General features: G+C 45.0%; 1 protein-coding gene across 1 annotated transcript in view; it reads right to left on the bottom strand.

Moving 5' to 3' along the window:
• Positions 1-3,667: 3,667 nt before the first annotated feature.
• SLC37A3 (solute carrier family 37 member 3) overlaps positions 3,668-26,844 on the bottom strand; it is a 43,435-nt gene continuing 20,258 nt past the window's right edge. Inside the window, exons 8-15 of the mRNA XM_024200795.3 lie at positions 20,800-20,884; positions 19,494-19,675; positions 12,729-12,870; positions 11,415-11,516; positions 10,547-10,594; positions 9,712-9,863; positions 7,811-7,876; positions 3,668-6,183 (exon numbers count right to left, since the gene is read on the bottom strand). Of these exons, the coding sequence (XP_024056563.1) occupies positions 6,091-6,183; positions 7,811-7,876; positions 9,712-9,863; positions 10,547-10,594; positions 11,415-11,516; positions 12,729-12,870; positions 19,494-19,675; positions 20,800-20,884 (870 nt within the window). The 3' untranslated portion in view covers positions 3,668-6,090. The remainder of the gene's footprint in view (positions 6,184-7,810; positions 7,877-9,711; positions 9,864-10,546; positions 10,595-11,414; positions 11,517-12,728; positions 12,871-19,493; positions 19,676-20,799; positions 20,885-26,844) is intronic.

Consider the following 26,844-nt stretch of genomic DNA (forward strand, 5'->3'; position numbering starts at 1 on the left):
TCCGACACTTCATTTATCACATTTTTTCGCCCCCTTTTAATTCTCTAGGGAAGTTTGAGTGTGAATTTATGCAACTCCAAAGTCACCTTGGAGCTCCAATCCACACCCTACCAGAAGAAGTACATCCTTCATCACTCACATCCACCCATACCGTGATTACATTACAATGCTCCCTTTGTTAGTACAGAATGTACCGGCTCCTTCCCAGGCAGCCCGACAAATTAGTGAAGGAAGGATGAAAGAAAAAGGTTGTGGACCAAATTCATCCAAAGGCCTTACACTATGGATGAATTTGGAGTCGGACCTGCATATTTAGTAGTAGAGGCAGAAACATGAACCAGCCTGAAGATTTTAAGTTCACTGGGGCAGGGACCATCTTCCCTGTATATCTGTACAACATCTAACACATTCTGGATGCTACTTTAGTAGCAATCATGCTTTAACAACATCCTCCCTTCCTCAGGAAAATCAGTTTTTGAGAACAGCCGGTGCATGAGCTTAGACAGACAAGGCACTAGTATAAAAAGGTGTCCTCATTATCAAACAGTACATCCCACCCCAGAAAAATCTTGTGCAGGTGCATGCACATGACACTAGATACAAAGAGCTATTCTGCCGTGCCTACCAACTCAGAGTTTGTGCTCCATTACACTTTCCAAGAGAGTCAAAATGGGGCACTAATTTACTAATTGCTGTGGCTAATACAATTCCAGCACCACACTCCATATTATTGCAGGAACATGTTCACCTGTCTGGTCACCAGTACAGCTGCTTCTTCACATGCCAGTGGCTGAAAATGCAGTCACCTGCTTCCGTGTGTTGTGCTTGTCGTCATGAGGTAGGAGAGATGAAGAGTAGACCAGACCAGGTCCAAGCAGATGTATTGGAATGATCTGATGTAAGAGTAAAGATCAGAGACAGCAGTAACCCGAGACCATTACATCCCCAAACCTCCATCCACTTGCAAAACCTCTCTTCCCCACAGTAGCAAATCTAGGGTAAGACCTTCCATAACCATTACTCTGTTACTAGCTGCATATAAGCATCTAGCTTTGAGAAGACACATTGCTCCCCTCAGACCTGCACTTCAGATCAGTAATATCAGGAAGAGCTAGTTTTGGAAAGCCTGTCCCACCTGCCAGATTGAAAAAGCCAGTGAACCTGTGCCACTGGGGACAAATAAGGGGAACAGGATTTCTTCCAGCTGCATCTGGAGTCCAAGAATCCAGAGCATTACAACCCATCCTGAATCTCAGAGACCTCAACCAATAGGTTACAAAATAGGAGTTTTAAACACTGTCAGAATAATCCTGTTCTTGTAAGAAGGTAGACGACTTATATGCTCTGGATCTGAGGGCCACTTATATGCTTCTAAGGATGAATCCATATGGGGTGACCAGATAGCAAGTGTGAAAAATAGGGACAGGGTATGGGGTAATGGGTGCCTCTACAAGACAACGCCCCAAATATTGGGACTGTCCCTATGAAATCAAGACATCTGGTCACCCTAAATCCATATGGGATAAGAATCTGGGTGTCGTTCCCATGTCTGGATAGATGGCTGATCAAGGAAAGCGCACAGAGGAATTCAAGGGTCTGAATGCAGAATTTGTCATACCAGATCAGCTACTTGTCTGTCAAGTGAAGCTCATTACAATTCAGACTACCCAAAATAAAACAGCTTTTTCCTAAGAAGATAGACTATGTAGGAGCCCTGCTAAACTGATCTCAGACAGAAGCCCTCCTTCTCTATTGAATAGTTTGAAGTATTTTGGAAGACCAAACCGAGTCCCTTAGCATCAGGGGTCTTTGATGAAAATGTTGGATCTCACAGTTGCAATGGTTTTCATAGGCACCCCTGGCACGTCTTCTTTTGGCATCCTCAAAGGGCATTTGCCAAATCGCAGAGACTCTGGAATCAATAGTCTAACACATGGACTCTTGGGAGAAGCACTGGCTACATGGGAGTCCAAGAGAACATTCAGAATCAATTTCCCAATTCTTACTCAATATTGTAGTAACCATATAGATGAATCTACCCTAAGCTTAGGAGACAGAGAAAGGTCGCACAGCCAGCGTACTTGGTCACACCAGGAATCCAACCACCACAGAAGTATCTAGGAATTGTAAATCTTGCTTGTATTTCAGGTTTTCAGAGAACAGTAAGCAATTTAAAAAGGATCAGATGTTTTAATTGGGGGTGGGGGAGGGAGATGTAAAGGGAAATGGATGCATGGGGAGAAGGAGAGTATTGAAAGTGCACTTCCTCCTTTAGAGCAAAGGTTCTCCCCAAAAACTCAGGAGAAAAAAATACATTACATAGGATCTTTATAGGTCCCCAGTGGTTAGGGCAAAATCGGGTTCCTACCACTACTGGAGATGGCAATGGCAGATAATATCCAGCTAAGAGATGTGCAGTGTCTGATCACACAGACCCAGGGCATTCCAGTGCGTGAGCTTTACTGTCAGGATCAAGACTGACTAGCTTAGTATCTATGGCATAACATTCCACTATTCAAGACGCTTGAAAGGGGTCTACCAGACGAGTGTAATTTAAAATGGGGGAAGTATTGTAGGGGGTGGTGCAAAGGGGTAGCCAGTGCACATCCTTTTAATTTGTTCCCCACCAACTTGATTACTCCCAGATCGGTCACATTCTGGGTAACGCCCAGACACCTGGGGAGCATTTTTGGTATTTTGCTATTCTATGATTTTAAACTCTGAAAATTAACCAATATTTCTGCCTCTCTCCTTGCTCAAATGATAGGTTCCAGAGATCATGATCATAGTGGTGGGAGGGCTTTTTTGGTGGGGGGGAATAGAGTGATTGAGGTTGTTTAGCATTATCTTGTTCAAATAGCCATTAAAATGAAAGAAAGTTTTCTTCAAGTACCTAGAGGCTAGGATATTCTGATCCTAGTCATTCACAGAAACATGGAAGCAGGGCAAGAAATGAGATAATCACTACTTCCCAGAAAAATTACTGCTAAATAGTTTTCTTGTATGTAGTGAGGGGCCAGGCACATGACCATGATCTCTGGGTGTCTCAAGAAAGCCAATGTCTCACCCAGATCTGAGTGTACAGAGTGCTATGAAACAAGAACACAATTAAAAAGCTCCCCACTGTGTCCATCTAAAGACAGGAGCCAGGGTGAGTTCAGGTTTGTGCTCAGAGAAATGAACAAAGAGGGTGCCTAGCAAGGATAGCAAGCATGTCGTGTTTAATACTGAATGAGCAGCATATGACTTCTATATTCGGGGGGGGGGGGGGAAATCAGGTATGTGGGGCTTCTCAGAGGCCATTAATCACACTGTTCTCAGTGCCTCTGGTAGGGAGTCTCACAAAGCTTCTTATGAAATTGATCAGGAAGTGTGCCAAACTGACAAACAGCAACATGTCGCCTCTTTCTGGTCGGGATGGGGATTTGTTGTAAGTGTTCGCAAGAGTTAGGAAGTGAGAACACCGAGGAGAAACAGGCATACACAGCAGGCAAGGACTGTGTAGGCCCAGCTCTTCAGAACTAATTACTAGGAAAACAACTGCAACAACACTATTACACCTGTAACTGGGAACGATATATAAAAGGAGGAAGAGTTCTGTTTGGTGAACTTTATGATTTTAGAACGGTGGGGTGGAGTGGAATAAAGCAAACAAAAGAATTCCACATGAGTTCACCAAAAATAATGATTTATTCAGATGACATTGATTTGACATTATCAGAATCAAAACATTTCTCATCGCCACTGCTTGAGGAAATACACCAGCCAAAGGGTCTGGTGTAAAAATAAATATATTAAGACTTGGGTGGAATGCACAGCCAATCAAGTATTAGCAATAAATATGCCGTGCTCCAAAATACCCTCTGAACAGTTGCACATACTCTGTCGCTTAGTGTGCAGATGGAGTTTGCAACCAATTTGACATGAAGTGATTTGCTCTGAAGGCTGCAATCTTCATTTCTGTCAGAACTTACTTGGCACCTCGACAGTCAACCAAAGCCTGGAATCCAAAACCTCCATTCTCAGACACATGAACAACAGACTGGGCAAACAGTGCCACCACAATTTCAACATGAATTTCAAGGAGTTCGCATCCATTTGGAAATGGACTAAGGACTGGTTTGGGATCTGAATACTAAGCTAAGTGCCCCAATGAGTTGAGGGCACAAGGGTAGGTCCCCGAACAGCATCTCCTCAGGATCATCCCGAATTAAAATGGCAAAAATTGGAATAAGGGTGGGAAGAGGAGACAATAACATGGGTCCCTTATATGATTAACTGTGCCTTCTCCCCAACCACTGGACTGTCTGAAGGTTAACTAAAAGCAGAGAGGACGAGATCTAAAAGCAGAAAACATCTCAGACAAAGAAGGAGGACTTTCAGAAACCATAGAAGAAATAGAGCAACCATGTTTTCCCAGTAAGCGAAGCTGTGAAAACAGTTGGCACTGCAGGATCAGCAAACAATCTCTGAGCAACAATTCAATACAATAAGGCACTAACAATTTCCCACATTAATCACATGATTAAACATTTACATTCAGACATTTAAAAAAAACCCACTGTACACTAAGTTTAAAAAAAAGGCAGTTTTTCTATTTTAAAAAGTTCCTTTTTTTTCAAATTCTCAGTTACCTAAGAATTTTTCCATCCAGGCAGCAACAATTGATTGGATTGAATATTTGATCAGAAATCTTGTTGGTTAAAAAGTGTCTATGTGAATACAAGAAAAGTCACCCGTGGCAACAGACAGAAAAAAATATAAAAAGCAGCTGAGAGGTTGTAAAATGATTCAAATAACTTCATTAACCAACATGTGACAGATGTTAGTCATTTGCTTAATGCACTATGGGAAGGTGCTCAGATGCAACGGTGTTAAGCATAGAATAGAATTACATACTTTTGTAGCTGGCTTACATCTATTTTTCTTATGAGTTATCAGACTGACAGCCCTGGAGCCTGAAGGTTTCTGTCTGTCCATCATGTCAATAAAGCCTGGGCAATGCAGTGTCAGCTTCGTCACACTACCCCACTAATATGCCTCAATCCTAACCCAGAAGCATCACATATAAAGGCAGAGGAATAGTTCAGACTCACTTCATTCAATCCTGGGTCTGCTGTGCTGAGGAAGGATAAATGGCCAAGTGTCCACAGAGAACAGGACCGATGACACCAGCTTCTTTCAAGGAGTGTCACCCAAATAGCCATCAAATGCAGAGAGCAATGACTTCAGGTCACAACTGATCTGACAGCCAACTGGTAAAAGAATCTGTATCCCAGTCCCAATCCTCAAAGCCATTTAAGTGGCCGCTGTTAGATCTATAAAGTTTATTGCAATCCTTGAAAATTAGTGTTAAAAGATGATTATCCCCCCTATTCTACAGTATTTGGCTACTTAAATATTCAGAAATCGCAGGGTTTCGCAACAACAATAATAAATAGATCAAGCATGGAGTTAGCTTCTGATGGAGAAATTATCTGTATATGGGAGGGTTATTAACCGAGGATAGTGGAGATTAATCTGTGTATAGATTTAGCAAAGGTATTTTCAGGACACCTGGACAGCACAAATGCATCCGATTCCAAAGAAACTTTTTGCCCATTCTTCTAAACCAAAGCAAGAAAGAACTTCAGAATATTCATGAAGTGGGCTGTACGGTTTCCCCAGCATAACGAGGTCTCACCATTCACTGTAAGATTGACTCCCCATCTTCAGTTTTCAATATCTGACACTTGTCAGGACATCCAGAAATAATCAGTAAAGGTTATGGCAATGGGACCACAAACCAGGAGGAAAGAGCGCACTTGCTGACTTGAAAGGCTCCGGTGGGACTAGAGCCAAACTGATTAATTCCTCTATCTTGGAACAGCAGCTCCATGTTGCAGATGGCCTCAATCCATTTGGGTATTTGGTATTCCAACAGCAAGTTCTCAAAGGCTGTTCTGCAAAACCTTGTGGCACATTCTGAATTAGTCCAAACTTGCAGGGCAGGAGGGGGAGAAAAGAAAACAAACATAAACCTCCCAGAATTTTGATTTGTCTCCCAGTTGTTGATTTTCCTTGGACAGTCCCGCTGAAGGGAAGTGGCAGTCACCCAGTCCGCATACGCAAGCGTCTCTCATACAGGAGCAATCTAATTTCCCTCACTAGTAAGGGTGAGATGAACAGGATTGTTGAACTTGTCTGTGGAAAGAAACAACATGACGGACAATTAGCACATGTACATGCCGCTGCATCTTCCCTCCAACACATTTTAGAGGCATTTGTAAGCACAGAAAGCTGGAAGTGAAACAGGAAAGTCAAAGTTTGCCTATCAGAAGGACAAAAGCGGGCTGTAGACTTTCAGGAAAGTTTCTGAATAAGCTAAGACTCTTCCCTCTACTCAATGGCTTTGCACTGCTCTCTCTGGAGCCTATCAAATAGCTTGTTCAGTTGTTCAAAAAGGAATCACAGAACAAAGCAAGGCATCACCCCAGCCCTAGCCCTAAAGGAGAAGCAGGTGGATTATGCAACACTCCCAGCCAATACCAACCTGAGCAGCTCATGGTGTGAACTCTGATCTCCTAGACAGAAGCACTGTGCTTCCACCATACCGGGCCAGCCCTATAGAACATTTTCATTTTGGTCCCTCCATGTTTGATCATCCCTCCCACCAACCCAAAAGAAAGGACTGCACAAATTACCAGCTCAACTGCGTGCAGATGTGGTCGCCCCGTCTCAAAAAAGATATATTGGAATTGGAAAAGGTTCAGAAAAGGGCAACAAAAATGATTAGGGGTATGAGATGGCTTCCGTATGAGGAGAGTTTAATAAGGCTGGGACTTTTCAGCTTGGAAAACAGGCGACTAAGGGGGGATATGATAGAGGTCTATAAAATCATGAGTAATGTGGAGAAAGTAAATAAGGAAGTGTTATTTCCTCCTTCCAATAACAGAAGAACAAGGGGCCACCAAAGGAAATTAATAGGTAGCAGGTTTAAAACAAACACTAGAAAGTATTTTTTCACGCAACGCACTGTCAACCTCTGGAACTCCTTGCCAGAGGATGTTGTGAAGGCCAATACTATAACAATGTTCAAAAGGGAGCTAGATAGATTCATTGAAGATAGCTATTGATGGACCTATTAGCCAGGATGTGCAGGAATGGTGTCCCTAGCCTTTCTTTGCCAGAAGCTGGGACTGGATGACAGAGCATGGATCACTTGATGATAACCTGTTTGTTCATTCCCTTTGGGGCACCTGCCATTGGCCACTGTCAGAGGACAGGATAGTGGGCTTGATGGACCTTTGGTCTGACCTAGTATGGTCGTTCTTATGTTACATCAGCTCCTTAGAAACACTGGAAGCCATGTGACAATGCACTTGCACACAGTGGAGTTGGCGGGGGCAGAACCTTAACTTGGAAATTAGAGTGAAATTCAACCAAAATGAATATTGCACACCAGATACAAGAATTTTTAAAGGGGCAATGTCAAGTGCTTCACTTTCTATCACTTAGAAAACCTGCTTTAAAAATCTATTCTTGTTCATTTGGCAATAATAATTCAACATCCGTTTTTTGATTGGTGGAAGGAACTGATATTACCATGGCTGATTTAGATCACTTCCTGGTGTGCCCCAGCCATACACCAGCTCTGGGAACAGCATTATAATTAATGGCTGTGGCAGAAACAGTTTAAGGTGCGAAAGTCATTAAAGCTCTCACAAAAAAGTCCTATTATTTATTTGCTTATTATTCTAGGGTTCAGAAATTCTTTTCAGCTGCAGACTCAACATGGGAGAAAAAGCTAAAGAAGAAAAAGACCTCTTACCATAAGAATGAAGAAATAGAAAACCCACATCCATCCCAGATTGTCCTGGATCAAAGAAACTAGATACTGTAAAGAAACAAAATACAATATTTAGATCATCAACACGTGCGCAACTGTGAGGGGTGTTTTTCTGGTGTCACCCTTTCATTTGCATCTCCCTGAGTTTGTGAACCTTTATCGAAGAGGGGAAGGAAGAAAAAGAAAAAGAAAAAAGCCAATCACAAATTCTCTCTTTCAGTATCTAGTGGCTCTTTGCCTGGCATAATGGGAGACTTGCTGCCTTAATCCTTCTATATAAATCCATACAAGATAGGTGAAATAGAGATACCAGCCTGAAGCTTTATAGGTAACGATGTTCAGTGAGGAGAAAAACTAATTACAGCTTCAAGGGGTGACAATTTGACTAGACTGAACAGAGGATTTTATTGCACAGAACATACAATTACGTAAGTGAATGTAAAAACCCTCAGAAAAGCTGAACACTCTACGAAGATGTACAACTTAAAAAGGACATGCATTTTCAGCAGCTATACAAGCATTAGATAGTTAACCCTTTCCAACACCCTGTTATGCAGATAAGATGCTCAAGCTTCTGCACTGATTTACATCCTGAGCTTAACAGGGCATTGCAAGCTTCAAGTAAAGGCAGAAATTATTCCTTATATGCAGTATTTGAATACAATTCTGTTTAAAGCTCCTCTGTACCTCTCTATTACTGAGCACATTGGCACAAAAACAGGATCTTCATTTTGGAAGCGCTCCTGGTGCTTCTGCTGCTTATTCCCCCACCTGGAGTGACACTGCAGCCATTCCCATTGATATGACTGCAAGTCCAGATAGGGAAGCAGTGACAGGCAGAACTTTTCAGAAAGAAACCCACTTTCCATGATACTCTCCTTAAGAAGTGTGGAAAGGGGAATATGCAGGAAGCATGGTACACTGGGAAATTTGTTTCCAAATAAGATTTGAAAGGTGTTAGCAGCCTGTTAAAAGTGGAAAACTAAGACAGCATCTCTCAGAGAGAAAGAATGAACATTTCATTTACTGGGGAGAACCACCTCAGTCAGTAGTTAACAAGTTCTTCTCTGCCTGCAATCAGCACTGCTGATATTCACAGGAATATTCCCACAAGTGCCAATTATGAACCCTAATTCCTTTGGGAAATGGGGGTGTGGACTCCACTCCAACATACATCTTGGTATTCCATGATGTTACACTCTCTCTAGTAGTATGGGGCCAGTTACATCACAGGCCCTGTCCAACCCAAAAATCAGCACTATGTTCTTTCATGTGCATGAATTTTGTTCCTGCATAACAAGTATGTTCCTATTGCCAATGCCCTCAGCTTCTGTTCAGTAACAATCCGTGGTCAATTCCTACAACGGCAAACAGCATGGAAGATGAAAGCAAGTGATACCAGTCTTACAGGATGTGAAGTCTGCCCTAGGTAAAGAGAATCACACTCAAACTAGTCTAACATAACAAATTCTTATGTTCTATGTAAAGAGGACATTCATCTTAAAAACAATATTTCATAAATACATTTCTTCACCAGGGCAGCTAACACCACCTTATTTAAAAACTGAAAATAATTTAAAAATCCAATTTTCTTTTCACTATTTATGGAGTGCAAATGTTTTCCATATCTCAACAGCTCAGGTTATGGAAGTGTCTAAACCCCATTTCATTCTCAAAGTTTGTTGCCACAATATTTGCATTACAAACTCTGCAGAGAAGGTTTGTTTGTTAAAAAACACTGTTTCCACTGGAAATAAAAAAAAAAGATGAATGGAAATGTTTCAGCTGGGGTTGGAAGCTTTTTTCCCAGCCCCCATGTCACTCCCACGTAGAATTTTAAAGGAACATTCCCTAATTCCTCAGTTCCTCTCTCGTAATCTCACCTGGCCCACTGCAGCTCCAATGCTCCCAGTTCCGTCCACAATTCCTGTGACTGTTGCCAGAGCCTCACTGTTTCCTTTGACCAATTCTTGACGTCCCAGGTCAGCGGAAATCGCAGAGCTGATCATGTTAGATGGGCCTCCAATGAAAAATCCTGAAAGCACCAAAAGACCATCTTCCAATGATAGCACTGCAAAGAGGCTGCCATTGGCGCAACCCGAGAGTTTCACAGGGCTGGGATTTTCTGCCACCCAAATGTCAAGGGCTGGGGATGTTCTGGAAATCTCAGTTATGGGAACAGGTTGCAGTAAGGGGAAGAATGCTTCGCTCCCAGAGGGTTTAGTTATCCCTCACAGCGGTTGTGATGTGCTTCTCTGTGCGTCTAAGTGAGGAAGTTGGGGGAAATTCCCAGAAGCCCCTAAAATATGCGTGTTTGAAACCAAGAACCCTCACTCATGCTGGTTAATATAGAGTCCACATCATGGGGTGCTGCCAGGGAAGCTCCCAGGTATGCACCTTTAGTAGCAGAGGAAGCTTACAGCTTCTCGTAGTATAAAGAACGCAAGAGACGCTTGCCATCTGAGCTATTCTAGTTTGCAGCATAATTCCTTATTCTACACCTCTGTTTCTGAAAGCTTCTTAAAACAGTGTTCTTTTAAAATAAAAAAAAATTAAAAAAAAAAAAAGTTGGGCCTTCATGGTCACTCCTGTTGCAGCCATGGCATTTGGCTGAGAAGGCAGCACACCTGAATACATTAACAAGGTTTTACAGCAGTGTTATTGTTTCTTTTCTGTCTACACAGCTATTGGGGTGAAAGTGGCGTTTATATGACGTACCTGTAATGGCCATGATGAACGCGTTGATGGGTTTGCTGTTTGGAGAACCTGCCAGGGGGCAGACAGAAAAGAGGAGTGTTGTTAAAATAAGAAATAATTATATCTAGCTCTTATGCAGAATTTTTCATGTGTAGATCTCAAAGCACTTTAGAAAGGAGATCAGCTTCATCATCCCCCATTTTACAGATGGGAAGACGGAGGCAAAGAATGATCAAGTAACCTGCCAAAGGTCACCCAATTAAAGGATTCCCTTGGTGCGGCCAGAGAGCATACATGGAGATGTGAGATCTTCAACCTTATGATGGCTCCCAAGTCCACTGTTTTGCTGAGCCTAGATGTGTCCTTTAATTAGTTGTCCTAACAGACTGTTTCCAAATCCCATTGGTTGCCAGATGCTAGAGTGCTTCTGTAAATGGTGTGAAGTCTAAGAGCTTCTGACTTCTCATCCTTTCCTAGATCATCTCTCACTCTTTGCCCTCCCCCACCCAACCCATTGGCTTTTCCTTTTTCAAGATGTTCGCACCTTTGCGTTACTGCTTTACGGTTGTAACTCTGACATGTTGGCAATGCTAGAAATGCAGCCAAAGGAGCACATCTAATACCAGCTTCCTCACTGGCACAAAGAAACCCAAGCACTCAGCCCACATCTTTCCCCATCGTTAACCAGAATCTGAAGAAAGACTTCTTCCCAGATGCCATGATCTCTTGGCACAATACAACCGTGCAGAGTGTGACTGGCCCAGAAATATACTCTGAAGGGCAATATCCTGAACCAGAAACAGGTTCAAGGCATAGAAACTGGCAAGTGTCCATCCATCTGGCCCAAAAAGTCCCCCCCCTTGCCCACAATAATGCAAAATATACTCACGACTGTATCCAAAGAGAGACCCAATAGCCAGAAGCAAGCTGATCACTAGCACTGGAGCTCGCTTCTGTAGCATATCGGAAATCAAGCCTTGGATTGTCCCACCTGCAAAAATAAAATGAAAGCTCATCGTGCCCTTCCAATTAACATATGGAACACACACACTGCTGCACTTACTGAATTTTGTTCTTTTATCTTTACCTCCGGCATCTCTATTGTGGACAAAACTCTCACTGCTGCCTGAGACACAGTCAAGGCAATATCAAATCAGGGTACTCAGGACACAGTAGCGAGGATCGATTACTATGTCTCGCTCTCTCTGCGTGTAGCCAGTCAGTGCTTCTGCTGTTTGTTCCTTTCCCCACACACTCTTCCTGTAATCTCAGTTCAGGTCTGCGCAATGTAACACATCGTGGCTGTCTCCTAGAGTTTCCTACTGTTCCTATTAATGGCTCTGCTCCGCTGGTGGAAGCACTAGCACATAACCGATTCTAGGCACCCCAGTGACACTTTTAACACTTTGTTGTCTAACCCTGCTCAGAGCAGATCTAACATCACAAGGGTTACAATGCTGGCAGCTTTGTCTACATTAGCATGCCCATCATTGCAATCACCAGTGGAGCTGCACTGCCGATAATGCATTAGGGAATAGTCCTAGTATAAACAAGGCCATAGAGGCAGCAAAGCAGACCCAGAACAGATCAGAACAGGAGTGTTTTGCAGGAAAGCAGAGTGGACTACTTACCCAGCCAAGAAACAGTGAACATGGGAGAGCAGAGCTCAAGCCATAAAGAGAGGCTTTCTTTGTTCTGGCTAGGAGGCACAGGTACAGATTTTACCACTGGCATAAACAAGCACAACTACACTTGGCTCCATTGAAGACAATGGAGTTGTGCCCGCTCACCCCAGCTGAACTGAGCCCTTTGTTTGCAGCAACGTGGGGACGGTTGCTAGGGTAGAGTGTACCCCTAATCTAGGCCTACCCTCTCGCTTAGGGATTCCAGTGGGAAGTAGGAAAGGAAACCTGGGGGACATCTGACTGAGTGGGATACTCTCGTGTTCATAGCAAGTGACGAAAAACTCTTATTGCTGAAGTGTACTAATAGGGTAGTATCCCTTTAAACAGTCTGTGAGCTCTCTAGAGGTACTCACTACTCCTATGTTTTACAATGCAGCCAGAGCAGCAGTGTACGTAACCGGGCCTTGCATGCTGGGCACATTCAGTAAACTGGGCCCATGTGGTTCCTTCATGTTAAAGAGCAAGAGACCTAAGAGCTGGGCAACCAAAAAAAGAAGTTGTTTGCTTGCTGTACCTACCTATGATTCCTCCCACATCGTACCAAATTGAAAGCTGGTCAGCTTCAGCCTCCTTCCATCCAAAGTTGTTGCTGAGGTAGAACGGCAGCCAGAAGAAGAAGGAGTAATTCACTAGTTTCAAGCAGGCATAGGCCAGGGAATACTAAGACAAAAATAGCCAAAAAACCAGCAAGCAGTTAGCATTAGAAAAACACAAGCAGCAACTCCTCCTCCTTCCAATAAGCCCCCAGCTGAAGCTCCCATAGTAAGTGCTTCTGCATTTCACATGAGAATGCAATGTCAGGAAAGCCCAATGCTGAACATCAAAGGGACAGATTGGGGGGAGGAGAAAAATCAACCAGGATGTCTATTTTTAGTGTTCTTTTCATTGGACACAATAGGTTGAAACACCAATTCTTCCAGCAGCTTCACTTGAAGCACAAGCTTCTAAAGAGGAAAACAATCAGTTCATCTCCTAGATCGGAAGAAGTTAACCATGTGACACTAAGCAAGCCAGGGGCCCTTAATTATTTGTGCACTATGTTGAGAAAGACTATGGCAAGGACATTTTATCTGCATCACTGTGTGCCATTCAGAATACTGCTACATACTCAAAGCACCCTACAAAGAACTCCTCGTAATACCCAAATGTTTGTATCCCAGAGCTCAAGACACAAGCTTTAGGCATGCTTGAGAGCACCACGTCTCTCTACAGCTGAGACTGTTTGTGGTGCTCTTGCGATAGTTCTGGGGAGTGAACCTGCCTTAGCTTGTAGGAGGGCTCTCTCAGTGGAAATACCTCCCGTCGGGCAGCCCAGAGAACTGGTTCAGCCGCTGTCAGGGTAGGCGTAAGGTATGCTTATTTTGTCAGGTCTTTGGCTGACCATCACTGTCACAGTAGAAGGGAGCCATGTTTGCAGAGTTCCAGCGCTGAGTGGCAAGTGCCGTAGCTTTTTAAGGTACCCAAGAGGATAGATTGTGGATGTGTAATTATTGGCTTGTTTTAATATGGTAAGAGACATAGATGATACAGTGATTAGTGCCAAAGACATTTTGATATAAAATAAATACCTCCGAACACACAGATTTCTTCAGCAGGCGTTTGATTAGCAAGTGGAATAATGGAGGCTTGCCTCCCTTTAAGCCTCCTGTCTTAGAGGGCCCAACACTACCTGCCTCATGGGCAGATTCCCACTGAAGTCAGCAAAAGTTCTTCAGGAAGAGCAGGACTGGTCCTTACTGAGCCCACTGCTTATCATTACAAAGCACTTCAGAATGGTCTACTGGATTGCTTGAGAGATTAGCCATTCTTAATCTTCAGAGACCCGAGAGGAAGGCTGTCAGTGTAAAGACAGTTCCATTGCACTTGTTCAGTTGGAGAAGGGGAAAAAACTGAGGAAAACCAGAGTAGGAATATAGTTGATTTGCTTTATAAGTGTATCTATCTCTTGGAAGTTATCCTTGTTTGTATTCAGGGATCCACATTCACTTTCCAGTCTCACATCCAAGCTGCTCACAAGGCCCCATTAGTACACTGAAGTAATTCTGGAACACCACAGGATAGATGATCGATTTGATCTTCCAGTCCTTTGCCCTGGCCACGCAGGATTGTTCCTCCAATGTATTTGTTAGCGCTCTGACCAACCTAATTTTATAGGGCTCAAGTGAGGGGACTTCCACTACTTCCTTGGAGAGTTATTCCACCATCAGAAACTTTTTTCTAATATTCAGCTTCCATTTCATTCACCGTTTTATCCCATTTCTCCCAGAACGTCCCCCCGCCCCACCAAAAAATTAGTCCTGTATGGCCTTTACACAGCTCAAGGTGGTTATGTTCCCCTTAGTCATCACTTCACCAAGCTGTATACATGGAATTCCTCAGTGACTGAGGTGTCTGTACAGCACTCCGTCCAATGGCAGCCCTACTCTCACTGTGGCTGTCCGTTAGGTGCTACCGTAAGCATAGGCAGTGCTGCCAGACCCACCTATTATTAAGGTCATCAAACATGTCTCAGTATAAAACCCTGTCTTCAGTTGTTTATAACTTTACCAAACTTTAACATTGGGAGTGAAGTTTTCCATGCCAGGTGTGCCCCCCAGGTTAGTGGGGTTTTGCCTTTAAGTTTAAGCCAAAATTGTTTAGCCATTTCTGAGAACAAGGTTCTTTTGCCCATTGTCATGGGGCAGGGTTCCTTCACCCTAGATTCCTGTCTGCAAACAGTCCTCACACACAGCTAGTGACAAGTCCAACTAAAAGGGCTCTAGTCACACTGTAAATAAACCAGAACAAGTTCCCCACATCTAAGGGTTCATACATTCTCCCTAGGCACAGGGTGAGAGGGAAGAGATCTTGGGCTTCTCTGGCCCTTCCAGCTTACCCCTCCCCTCTTCCTGTCTGGCTTTTAGCTATCCCCAGCCGGTGTGCTGAGCCACCTGGTTAACTGATTAATCATTCAGTCCTTAACCAATTACACCTCTATCCCGATATAACGCTGTCCTCAGGAGCCAAAAAAATCTTACTGCGTTATATCGAACTTGCTTTGATCCGCCAGAGTGCGCAGCCCCCCCCCCCGGATCACTGCTTTACCGCGTTATATCCAATTTCGTGTTATGTCGGGTCGCATTATATCGGGGTAGAGGTGTATCTCCCTAATTTGTCCCATGTGGGGATGTTTACCAAGTGCCCAGAGTGGTGAGTCAGCTTAAGGCTACTCTCACACTGTCCTTCCCATGTTAGAAACATTTCTGACTATTTCTTTGAAAAGTTTAGTGCCCCACACTTGGAACAGGAAGTTGATGCTTCACAGAGGGGGGCACTTGTGTCAGGATCAGGGATGGCCCTTTTGCTATTCCTGTGAATATCTGCCATGTTATAAGCCTGGGGAGGGGGTCCATGTTTGTACCTGCCTTTCAATGTTAGCAGCCACTGCTCCAGCCCCCGACAAGTCCCAGCATTGACCAGACTACACATGTGCCATCCCCACAGAGCAATGGAACATGCTGCACCTCCTCACAACTCCTGTGTGTGACTGGATTGTGCATGCTACAGCCCAGGGGTAGAGAGGCAAAGCCAGACATTCCTTACAGTTGCGGCTCCCAGCTGCTCCAGGTTAGGGCTAGGCACCAGAACAGGGCAGGGAGCCCCTCTTTCTTGTGCTCTCAAGAACCACCCTGCTGGCGCCAATGCAGCATGGAGGAGGAAGCTGCCTGACTCAAATGCAGAGGGGACAAGAGCTGACCCTGTAGAAGGGAAAGGAGCCTGGTGAGATTGGGACAAGGAGGAAGAGAAAAAACTTTGACTGGGAGCTGTGGGAGTGGAGTACTGGCTGGGGTGGAGGACAGGCAGGGACTGGTGGAGGAAGAAGACTGGGAGTCATTTGGGAGGGGTTGGATGTGTGGAACACTGAGGCCAGGTCTAAGCTGGTATACATCGGTATAGCTACGTCACTCAAGAGTGGGAAAAATCCACAACCCCAAGAGACATAGCTACGAAGACCTCACCGCCGGTGTAGATGGAAGAATTCTTCAGTCGACCCAGTGACTGCCTCTCAGTGAGATGGATTACCTTCATCAACGGGAGGAATTCTCCTGTGGGCACAGGTAACGTCTTCATGGAAGCGCTGCAGTTGCGCCACTGTAGTTTTAAGTGCAGACAAGCCCAGAGATTGGATGAGGAGGGATGGAGACTGGGACTGGCTGGACAAGGAGATTGGGAACTGGGGTGGGAGGAAAACAGCAAGACGGATCTGCAGAGGAGAAACTGAACTAGAGACTGGGACTGGGAGATGGGTGGGGGATGTGGAATCACTGGAAACCAATGGGGGGGAGGGAGATCGGACAAGGATGCTGGGGTAAGACGGGGAGCGTGGGTCTAGCTGGGCTGGTGGGGAAGAGAAAGAAATGAGGCCTCAGACAAGGAGTCCAGAGCGGGAGACTAGGACTGGCTGAGTATGAAGACTGGGACAAGATGCCTGAAGGAGATGGGGACTGGGACAAGGAGCGAGGACTAGATAAGAGAAAGGACCAGGACGGGGACAGGTTGGAGTGGAGGGGGCAGAAGGGTATGTGCTCACTAGAACACTCCCCTCCAGAACCTGAAATGGAACCCAAGATGGACCACGCTGTTCCTCTGCTGTCAGTAAACATCTGTGAAATCCCCAGGCAAAGTGTGTCTCGGCCACATGGAGGAGGACCACAACCTATTATTGTTACCAGTTACTCAATTAGTTCCAGTGGCAAAGGTCTCTGCAGTGGATCTAAAAGTTCCATCCCTGTCCATTACCCATGTGGATGTCAATATGATGCCACCTGATGGATTTTTTTTTCCAGTTTGCTTAAAATAAAAACCTAGGAAATACACACAAAATACTGTGTTAAAAGAACATTAAGGGTGCAACGTTAAGGGCAGGTCTACACTTACTTCCTGGTCCAGCCGTAAGCAATCGATCTTCTGGGATCGATCCCGGAAGTGCTCGCCGTCGACAACGGTACTCCAGCTCGGCGAGAGGAGTACGCGGCATCGACGGGGGAGCCTGCCTGCCGCGTCTGGACCCGCGGTAAGTTCGAACTAAGGTACTTCGAATTCAGCTACGTTATTAACGTAGCTGAATTTGCGTACCTTAGTTCGAAGTGGGGGGTTAGTGTGGACCAGGCCTTAGGGTCTTATTTGCAGAAGTGAAGAGCACACTCAGCTGCAACTGAAGTCTGTCCTTTGAACATATAATGCTAAGTACTCTGAAATAAAAAATATCAGACCCTAGGCATCTCAAATTGGGTACCCAAAATTAGTGGGCACTTTGACCTCAATCTCTCTGTGCCCCAGTTCCCCATCTGTAAAATGAGGATAATACCACCCCTCACCTCATATGGTTGTTATGAATATAAATTACTATTTGTGAAGCATTCAGATACTGTAGTGATGAGCGCCATCAGAAAGCCCAGGAGGGAATTAAAAATTCTGTATTCAGAGCAGGGTTTGAATAGTGTGTAGCAAATAAGACTGGGGGCCATACATTGAACAAGGATAAAACAAAATATTGAATAGCTGCTCATTAATTGAGCGCTGTCCATCCTGTGCACTGAATGACACAGGTGTCCTGTGGGGAAAAAGTGCAATCATGTAATTAAGGACTACCATAATGCATACATACAAGGGCAATATTACATGTCAAACTTTTGGGGTTGGCATGACTCAGAGCCCTCAAAATCATGACTTGACAACAACAACAAAAATTGTGTGTGGCTTTTGCTCTGTCTTGATTTTTGTACTCCCCCGCCTGCCGCATGCATGTTTGTTTCCCCAAAGTTATAGGGAAAGGTAATTTCGGCCCTCACTGAAGGACCTCTCGCTGGTTGCCTGATGGTGTGGAGTTCCCAGCTTCTCCCCAAGCCTCAACATTCTAATTAATCTTGTGTCCCCCTCACTTCCATATCTGCCCATCCGCCCGGGCAGCAGTCAATTCTGGTTGCTAAAATAACCTTAATCCTGGCATTTCCTAACTTTTGAGTGCTTGATTTTGCAACCTTAACAATGTTCTTTTAACACAGTTTGTGTGTGTTCAGTGATGTGTTCTATGTAGATGTCCCTCGACCACCTGATGGCGTCTGACACCACGAGCTGCCGCATCAGCCGAGCATACCATTGACCGATTCCACGTTCTCTCAGCACTCGCTTGTTACTGGGGTCCCATGCGCCCAAGGCTCCAACAATCCGTGTATGTGTCTGAACCTGGTAACCCTTAGCTCTCAAGGTTTCGGCCAGAGGGCCGTATTTCTCTACCTTTCGAGCTTGGGCATCGTGGAAGGCCGGGGTCCTGTTCTCGAAGGGCACTGTGACATCTACCATGATGATCTTCTTCCGGTCCTCGTTGGTGATGACGATGTCCGGTCACCATTGGCTGTTGGTTCCGGGGATGGCAGAGTTCATGGCAACCTTCCTCACGGGTGGTGGGATAGCTCTGGCGTTGTGTCACAGCTGCCAAGCTCTCGAATGGGGCTTGCAGGTACACAAGACGTGGGGTAGCGTCTCACTGGCGTAGCTACACTTCCTGCATCGCTTGTCCCGATTCCCATGGCGGAGGGCTCCATTGAGCAGGACATAGTTGAGCCAGGCACGGTGGATGAACCGCCAGTCGGCGAAATGAGTGAAGCTGCCCCCGGCGAGGAAGTGGTTGCTGGCATCCCACTTGCACATCACCTCGAATGCCTTGTCCTGGTCTGGCTTCTGTTTCAGGTTTTCCACGTATTGGCAGCGGATGGCATCCTTCAGGGTCCTCTCCAGCATGGTTCTAGCTCTCGGAGTGATGACTGTATGATCTGTATTCTTCACTGGACATCAACAATACCAGGAGGAATGAGCTGGACTGCCGATGAGAAGCGCAGTCAGGAAAGTAAAATACTTTCCTCATGGATTGTATTTTCTAAATGGACAACCAACCTAATTTTCAATTACTGAGGGACAATCACCACTCACTGATATATTTTGCTTTCCACAACCAAATCTCTTTACCACTTTTTATGAGTAATGTACCCGAGTATTCGGATTCTAATATCTAAACTGTACTGTTAAATCTATTCACCTAAATTTGGACTATTTCTGATTATGCACTCTATGCATCTTATGACTTTTAAAAACTAACTTTATATTTGTGGATAATCTAAGCACTACACCCAGATGTACAGACACTCTTTTCCCAACCTGTGTATGATATATATATTTTTTAACATTAGCTTTAATAAAAATTTTAAAACTGTAAATCATCGCAAACAACAATGCTGAGTCCTTACCAGTAGAACACCTGGTAGACAACAAGCTTGGAAAAAGCCAATGGCCTTGGGCTGGTTGCTAGTATCAGGTGCTTGAATAGAGTAATTTTGATCATCCTCATCCTCCTCATTATTGCTGATTAAGGGTTTGTTTGCATCTTCTTCAGCACTGCCCTCCTGTTCTTCTCCAAGCTCAGGGAGGCCTAGAACACATGAGAATGTACACGAGTAACAAAGGACAACACCATTCTTTCCCCACACAAAACCCATGCTCACTCCTTTTAAGCATTTCTCCCTTCTGACACTCGGCTTGCTCTCCCATACCTCCATCCTCCTTTGGCTTAGAAACTCTTCTAGATGGTGTTCTGCAGAGTCGCCAGTAGAAACTACCCCTTGTCTTCTAGCGCTCTTGAAAGTATTCTGTCTGATCCTGGCGTCGGCTTTGTCTGTTCTGAGTGTCTGGCCATTAGTTGGAAGACACAACAAATTAGTGCATTTCCCCCTATTTAGTGGCTAGACTCCCTGTGCGTGGGTCCTGCACACATCACCTCAGGCAGTATTTGAACATGGATGCTCACAGTGTACCAGCAGCAGTTCTGACAGAAGAACTAACAGGAAGACTCTGTATGGTGGATTTGCTAGAAGCGGTCCTACGCTGTCTGACCTGGAGGACATCCTTATGTACATTCCAACACTTCAACAGTTACCTCCTCTGCAACCTCCCCAAAAACTTGGGAGACTCCACCATGTCCCTGACAATGCCCTGAAGATCTCTTTTCTACTCACACTGGAGACTCTGCCTTGCCAACCATCTTCTCAGATAAGGCCTATGCCCCCTTCAGAGCCCATATGCCAAGCCTTAATCAGCAGGCAGAGTTTTGCAAACCAAAAGCATTCTTTCCCCTCATGGGATGGAGAGGATTCTAAAACTACTGCTCAACACAATTTACTCCCAGGGAAGTCACTTGCATGTTCCTCTATTAACTCTTAGAAAAACACCTAGTTCCATAGGAAGGACACTTGGGAACTGGGTGCATTCTAAGGAATATGGTTTGCACACTAGTCGGACCCCTCTTTGACCCTCTGTCCATATGAATAATGTTGTCTGCACCTAGCGTGTTGCAGGCCAGGAAAACGTCCACTCAGGTAGCCACTACCGGGCTTCCAGGCAAGTTTAGAACTGTGTCGGTGACATGAACTTTTGGCAGCAAGAGTTGGGCTTTTGAAGTGACGTGACAATGTTAACCACATTTTTAATGCCACATGGGGGAGCTGCAAACCTGCTTGCCGACTAGGGTTTAAGATGACATAGACCTCTTTTACTTACCCACTTCTTTCGGGGAAATCAAAAGTCCAAAGAAGACAATGATTCCTCCAGCAAACTGCACCGATGCTGTCACCAGGAAGGCATACTGGAGAGGAGAGAGAATAAAAGAACTACCTTTCACACTGCTCTTTGGCATCTCATTCTAAATTAAACATTCATTTCTATTTTTCCAACCACTTTCAATCACACAGGGTCTCCATGCAATGAGACATGCAATTTCTCTGTACCCCATCTCTGTGTGAGAGTAAGCCATACCAACATAGACTATCTCCATAAAACCTAGAAACACAGTCCCCCCTCCCTCCAGAGTAGACTCTATGCCAGTGGTTCCCAAACTTTAACAGCCCGCGAACCCCTTTCACTAAATTGTGAAATCTCGTGAACACCCTCCTAAAAATGAATATTTTCAGGGATTTAAGTTTAAATTTCCTCAGTGTGATGGATGCCCCAATTCCTGGGCCCCGGAATCTATGAACCTCTGAAAAATATTTTTAATTGAAACTTTTTTTAACGAACATAGAAAAACCAGAAACCAAAGATGTTTCTGTAAAATGTTTTTTGGCTTTTGTTTAAAAAAAAAATGGTTTAGAATAAAAATAAATTCATTTTTGGTTTTCAAAAATCAGAAAAATGTTTCAGTTTTTGAAAATGGACCATTTTTCCGTTTCAGTTTTTTGTAAATTTTTCTTGGGGAATTTTGAAAAATGTGAAAAAAATTCAAAACTTTCTGTGAAAAATGCTTGGTATTTTTCACCCACCTCTAGTTTCGGGTGAGGTTGTGGCTGGTGGTAACAAGGAGGGCTGTGGTTCTGGCTTTAGATGAGATTTGGCAAATTCCTGGGGCTCGGGCTGGGGTTCGGGCTGCTGGCTCGCCCGCTGACGGGGGCGGGGCTCAGGCTGCCAGCCCCTACTGCCCGGCCCCGCTCTCCCTGGGGCTCGGGCTGCCAGCCCCACGCAGAGCGCTGGGGTTCAGACTGCCAGCTCCCCCGCTGACGGGGGCAGGGCTCGGGCTGCTGGCCCCAATTGCCCGGCCCCGCTCTCCCTGGGGCTCAGGCTGCCAGCCCTGCGAGGAGCGCTGTGGCTCGGGCTGCCGGCTCCCCCACTGAGCGCCGGGACTCGGGCTGCCTGCCCTAACTGCCCGGCCCCGCTCTCCCTGGGGCTCGGGCTGCCGGCTCCCTGGCTGACAGAGGAGGGTCCGGGCTGCTGGATCAAACTGCCCAGCCCCGCTCTCCCTGGGGCTCGGGCTGCTGGCTCCCCCTCTGACAGGGGAGGGGCTCCGGCTGCTGGCTCCCTGGCTGACAGGGGAGGGCTCAGGCTGCCGACGGGGCTCAGGCTGCTGGCTCCCTGGCTGACAGGGGAGGGCTCGGGCTGCCGACGGGGCTCAGGCTGCCGGCTCCCCCGCTGACAGGGGAGGGCTCGGGCTGCCGACGGGGCTCAGGCTGCCGGCTCCCTGCCTGACAGGGGAGGGCTCGGGCTGCCTGCTCAAACTGCCCGGCCCCGCTCTCCCTGGGGCTCGGGCTGTCTGCCCTGCAACTGGGTCCCAGCAGAGTCCTCTGGCCGCCATTAATGAAATTTTTCTCGCGAACCCCCTGAAATGTCCTGCGAACCCCCAGGGGTTCGCGAACCCCACTTTGGGAACCACTGCTCTATGCTGTTTACCACGCTGGAGGGGGAGCACTGGAATGGAACATATGATGGCGGGGAAGGAGCTTAGACACCGAACACCAGATATTATTCACTTTCCCTTTAATGCAGGCAGATAATGAACATTTCGTCTTACAGTAATGGCCACAGCTAGCACCTCACTGCTCTTTGTGGTTACAAAGCAGAGTACGTACAGGCATCTACCATTCAGAAGGGTGAACCCTAACAAATGTTCCTGGAGCTTAGCTTCCTGTTGGCAGAGGGGAATAAATTAAAATAATAAGCTATTGTATTTCTATACTATTTTTCAAGTTTGTGCAATAAGGATCTTCAGGCACCTGAGCAGAGCGCATGAACATTTCTCCCTTTACATTCTGCTGCATTTAAGATTTCCATGAGAGTGAATATTGGAGATGTGTGTATTTAGTCCATAAACACTGCCTTGTTCTCAGGTCACTAGCTATATAATATTGCTTTACAAGGGGTAGGGGTGGGCAGACAAGGAGAGAACGTCCTAAAATCAGGTTGTATTGTCCAAAAGGTGAAGACCGGATTTGCAGTCAGTGGACATGCTCGAGCTGGAGCCCCCTCGGTATAAGAGAGAAAAGGCTGCCAACAGGGGGTTCTCTGTGAAGGGTCCTTGACTTTGGAACTCTTCCCCAACTTGGTCCAAAACAGCTCGCATCTGGCCTTTAAGCCACAATGCAAAACCCTTTTATTTTCTCCCTGGCTTTTGGTGATAAGGTGGGTTTAACATCTTTTTGTTGCTTGGCCATTGTGGGATGGAGAAGTGCTGGAGATCAAGTTGTAACTTTAACACTTTTATATTATCAAGAACACCTAGAGTACGGGAGGGCAGCTCTTTTATCCTATAGAACTCAAAATCAATAAATGTATCTACCTGAAGGAACTATTTTTACTCAAGTGATGGCTGGCAGTTGGGGGAGGAGTTTTGTTTTTAAGTACAATACTATTGTTCTCAAGCACCAGACTGCACCTGCTCAAGCCAGGCAGGTACAGGGATGTCAGAACAGAGGCCCAGCTTTCTTAGACTCTGCTAAAAATCTTACAAGATGCTCACCGAGTACAGTCAGATTGACCTTAGCACTGATTATTTTTATATCCCGTCCCCAAAAGAGAAGGAAAGCACAAACTCCACAGTAATAACTACATTTCAAATTTCAGCATAACCTCTTTAAAAGTATATATAAAAATATGTAGTAGGAAGGGAAATTTTTACTGGTCCGTAACACAAGAACAGCTGAAGGTATTTTACTCAAACTTTCAAAAAGTGTTTACCTCCAGGAGGAAGTCAAGAATAGACAATTCTAGCCCAAAAGGTGGATGTTTTGGGAAGCTGAGAGTGGCTGAAAACAGGTAGTTATAATGAAAGCTGTTTTTCTACCTTAACTATATCATAATTTGGGTCTATTTCTATAAGGCCTGGTCTACACTAACCCCCCAAGTCGAAGTAAGGTATGCAACTTCAGCTACGTGAATAACGTAGCTGAAGTCGACATACCTTACTTCGAACTTACCGCAGTTCAGACGCGGTCCACACGCGGCAGGCAGGCTCCCCCGTCGACTCCGCGGTACTCCTCTCGTTGAGCTGGAGTACCGCAGTCGACGGCGAGCACTTCCTGGTTCGATTTATCGCGTCCAGACCAGACGCAATAAATCGAACCAGGAAGTTCAATTTCCAGCCGCCGAACTAGCGGCTAAGTATAGACCAGCCCTAAGAAGCCATATTAATTGCTAATCCTTGTTAAATGCTCCCTGAAGCAGCGGCATGCCCATCCCCACACCCTGATGGATGTCCGTGCCCAGGGCCGGATTAAGGTTATGAGGGCTAAGGCTAATGGGAGGGAAGGGTCTAAGTATGAATTACATATTGCAAAAAAATTATGAAGTCATCAAACATTTATCTACATACGTATTTACATATTATTTATTTATGTAAAATTAACAAGTTTATTCTACTCTCACTACACTCAATTCTTCAAACAAAATTTTTTTCCCCCCTAGCTTTAGCTGTGGCAAAGTCATGAACGATGTCATCGAAATTCAAAGACCTGACGATTTCATTCTCAATTGGGACAAAGCACTGAGATGCTCTTGAGTCATGGTGGATCGGAGGACATTTTTGACCCTGGTTAGAAGAGAGAAGGAACATTCTCCACTACAGCTAGGGATCATTAGTGACAAATACAGGCATAATGAAATTTCAACATTTGGGAAACATTCTATCACACTGGATTCAGTAATAACTCAGTACGTACAAATATGATTTGCTTTTGTCACCTTTTCTCTCTATATCTGAGAGCGATGCGAATTCAACAAATTGAAGAAATTATTTAGTAAAATCTATTGGGAGATCGTCTGTGTCAGAAGTACCCAGACATTTGATACCTTCACTGACTTCGGAACTTGAAATGTTAGGTGAAAAATTTGTCAGTACACTAAAGGTTTTGTCAATATTTTCGTAAGCCTTGATCCGATGTTCCGATGAACTCTTCAGTTTGTCAATGATTGTGATGAAGGTATTAGCTCTGAAGGCCTCCTTGTCACTGACTGAGTGGGCAGTAGCATCGTTGCATGTCTTCTGTCTTTTGCAGCATTTGGGTGACTTATACTCATGGTTAGCAATCCTTGCAGCCCCCTGAATTTCATACTCATCAAAACTATCCTGCATTTGTTGAAGAACAGTTCCAAGACTCCTCATTAGGTTACAGGAGTGGAAAGGTCAATTTGAGCACTTTGCAAGCTGAGACTGCACCTGCTGAATGGCTGAAGTATATCATTCCAGACCACAAAATACCAGTTTCCAAAGTGCACATTGCATCACTCAGGATCTTCGCATCTTTTCTTGTTGCTGATTTTTTAGATTCATCATCCTTGATGCTCTCTAGCGCTTCAAGGATGTTAGGGTTTCCCAGAACAACTGCATTCACAGCTTCAGCGTTGGCACTCCACCGTGTCCCTGAGAGTGATTTGGATACTGGGTATCCCTTTGGTAGTGAATCTCTAAGAATCATCGAACGACTGGTTGATGCAGAGAAAAAAAAATTGTACAATTCTTGGACAAAACCAAAAAAAGAAACTGCTTCAACACAACAATCCATGGCAGACTGGCCAATAAGGTTGAGTGAGTGAGCAGCACATGGTATGTAATCAACCAAAGCATTGCGTTCTTTTATCTTTGCCTGCATCCCTGAATATTTGCCACTCATATTACTTGCATTATCATAGCTTTGGCCACGACAAAGGCGGATGTCAATCCCATTTTGGGTGACGAAATCGAGTAGGTACAAGGCAAGTTTCTCCCGTGTGGTTGGTGATGTTTATGAAAGTCATGAAATGCTCAACTGGTCCACTGGGTAGCACATAATGCAAGATGACAGTCAGCTGATCTACATGTGACACATCCGGTGTTGAGTCAACAGACACTGAAAAATATCCCACATCTTCAATCTCATCTACAATGGCTGATAGTATCTTCTTTGCCAGCAGTGCAATGAATTCATCACAAATAGTCTTTGATAGATATGATGCATGGCCTTTTCCATAATTTGCGTGTTCATTGATGTGCTGAGTTAAGAAAGGGTCAAACTTAGCGATTAGCTCTAGAACGCCAAGGTAATTGCCATTGTGTTTCGATCCAACAGTCTCACCTGAGCCACGGAATGGCAGACCACGCTCAGCAAGAAAAACTGTGGTTTCAACTATGCGTCTGGGAATGTTCTTCCAATAAGCACAACTTTCCAAAAACTGGTTTTCCATTTGGGTATCAATTCTGCCACTAACTTTCTATCGGGCATGGTAGCTGCTAACTGACACTGTATGCTGCTCACTCATTGTATGATTGGTAATGTATGCAGTATTCGTCCAACCACTGAAGCCTTTGTAGAACATTCCCCACTTCAGAAAACAGGCGGCAATAAAAACAGTACACTTTCTTCTTAAAAGGCGAATAGATGAGCCATTCTCGCTTGCCAATCTGTTTGTTAGGCTTCGCATATTCAAACATTGGTTTGGCCAGATAAGGATTCTGATTGGTGTACTCTCGCTTTGTCAATCACAAGTCAGCATCTAGATTCTGGCATTTCTGTGAGCCCTTCTCAGTCCAATATGCAATGAGATCTTGAGAAGTCACGTCCCACGCGCCTGGATGGCTGGAGAAGGATTTTTTTGTATTACTATCACTGGGAATGTCTTGAGAGGGGTGGGGTGAGACTGCAGCTAGAGAAGTCACAGGAGGCTGCTCCTTTTCATCAAGCGCAGGCACAGCAGGTTCACTTGGGCTGGTATTCGCCTGGACTTCCGCACCACTGAACTTAGTAGGAGGAAAAAACGTTAGGAGCGAAGGAATACCTTTCAGTACTACATCTTGTCTTTGCCATC

The sequence above is a fragment of the Terrapene carolina genome, unplaced genomic scaffold, assembly GCF_002925995.2.
Source record: "Terrapene carolina triunguis isolate 2854851 unplaced genomic scaffold, T_m_triunguis-2.0 Scaffold247, whole genome shotgun sequence".
Classification (NCBI taxonomy): Eukaryota; Metazoa; Chordata; order Testudines; family Emydidae; genus Terrapene; species Terrapene triunguis.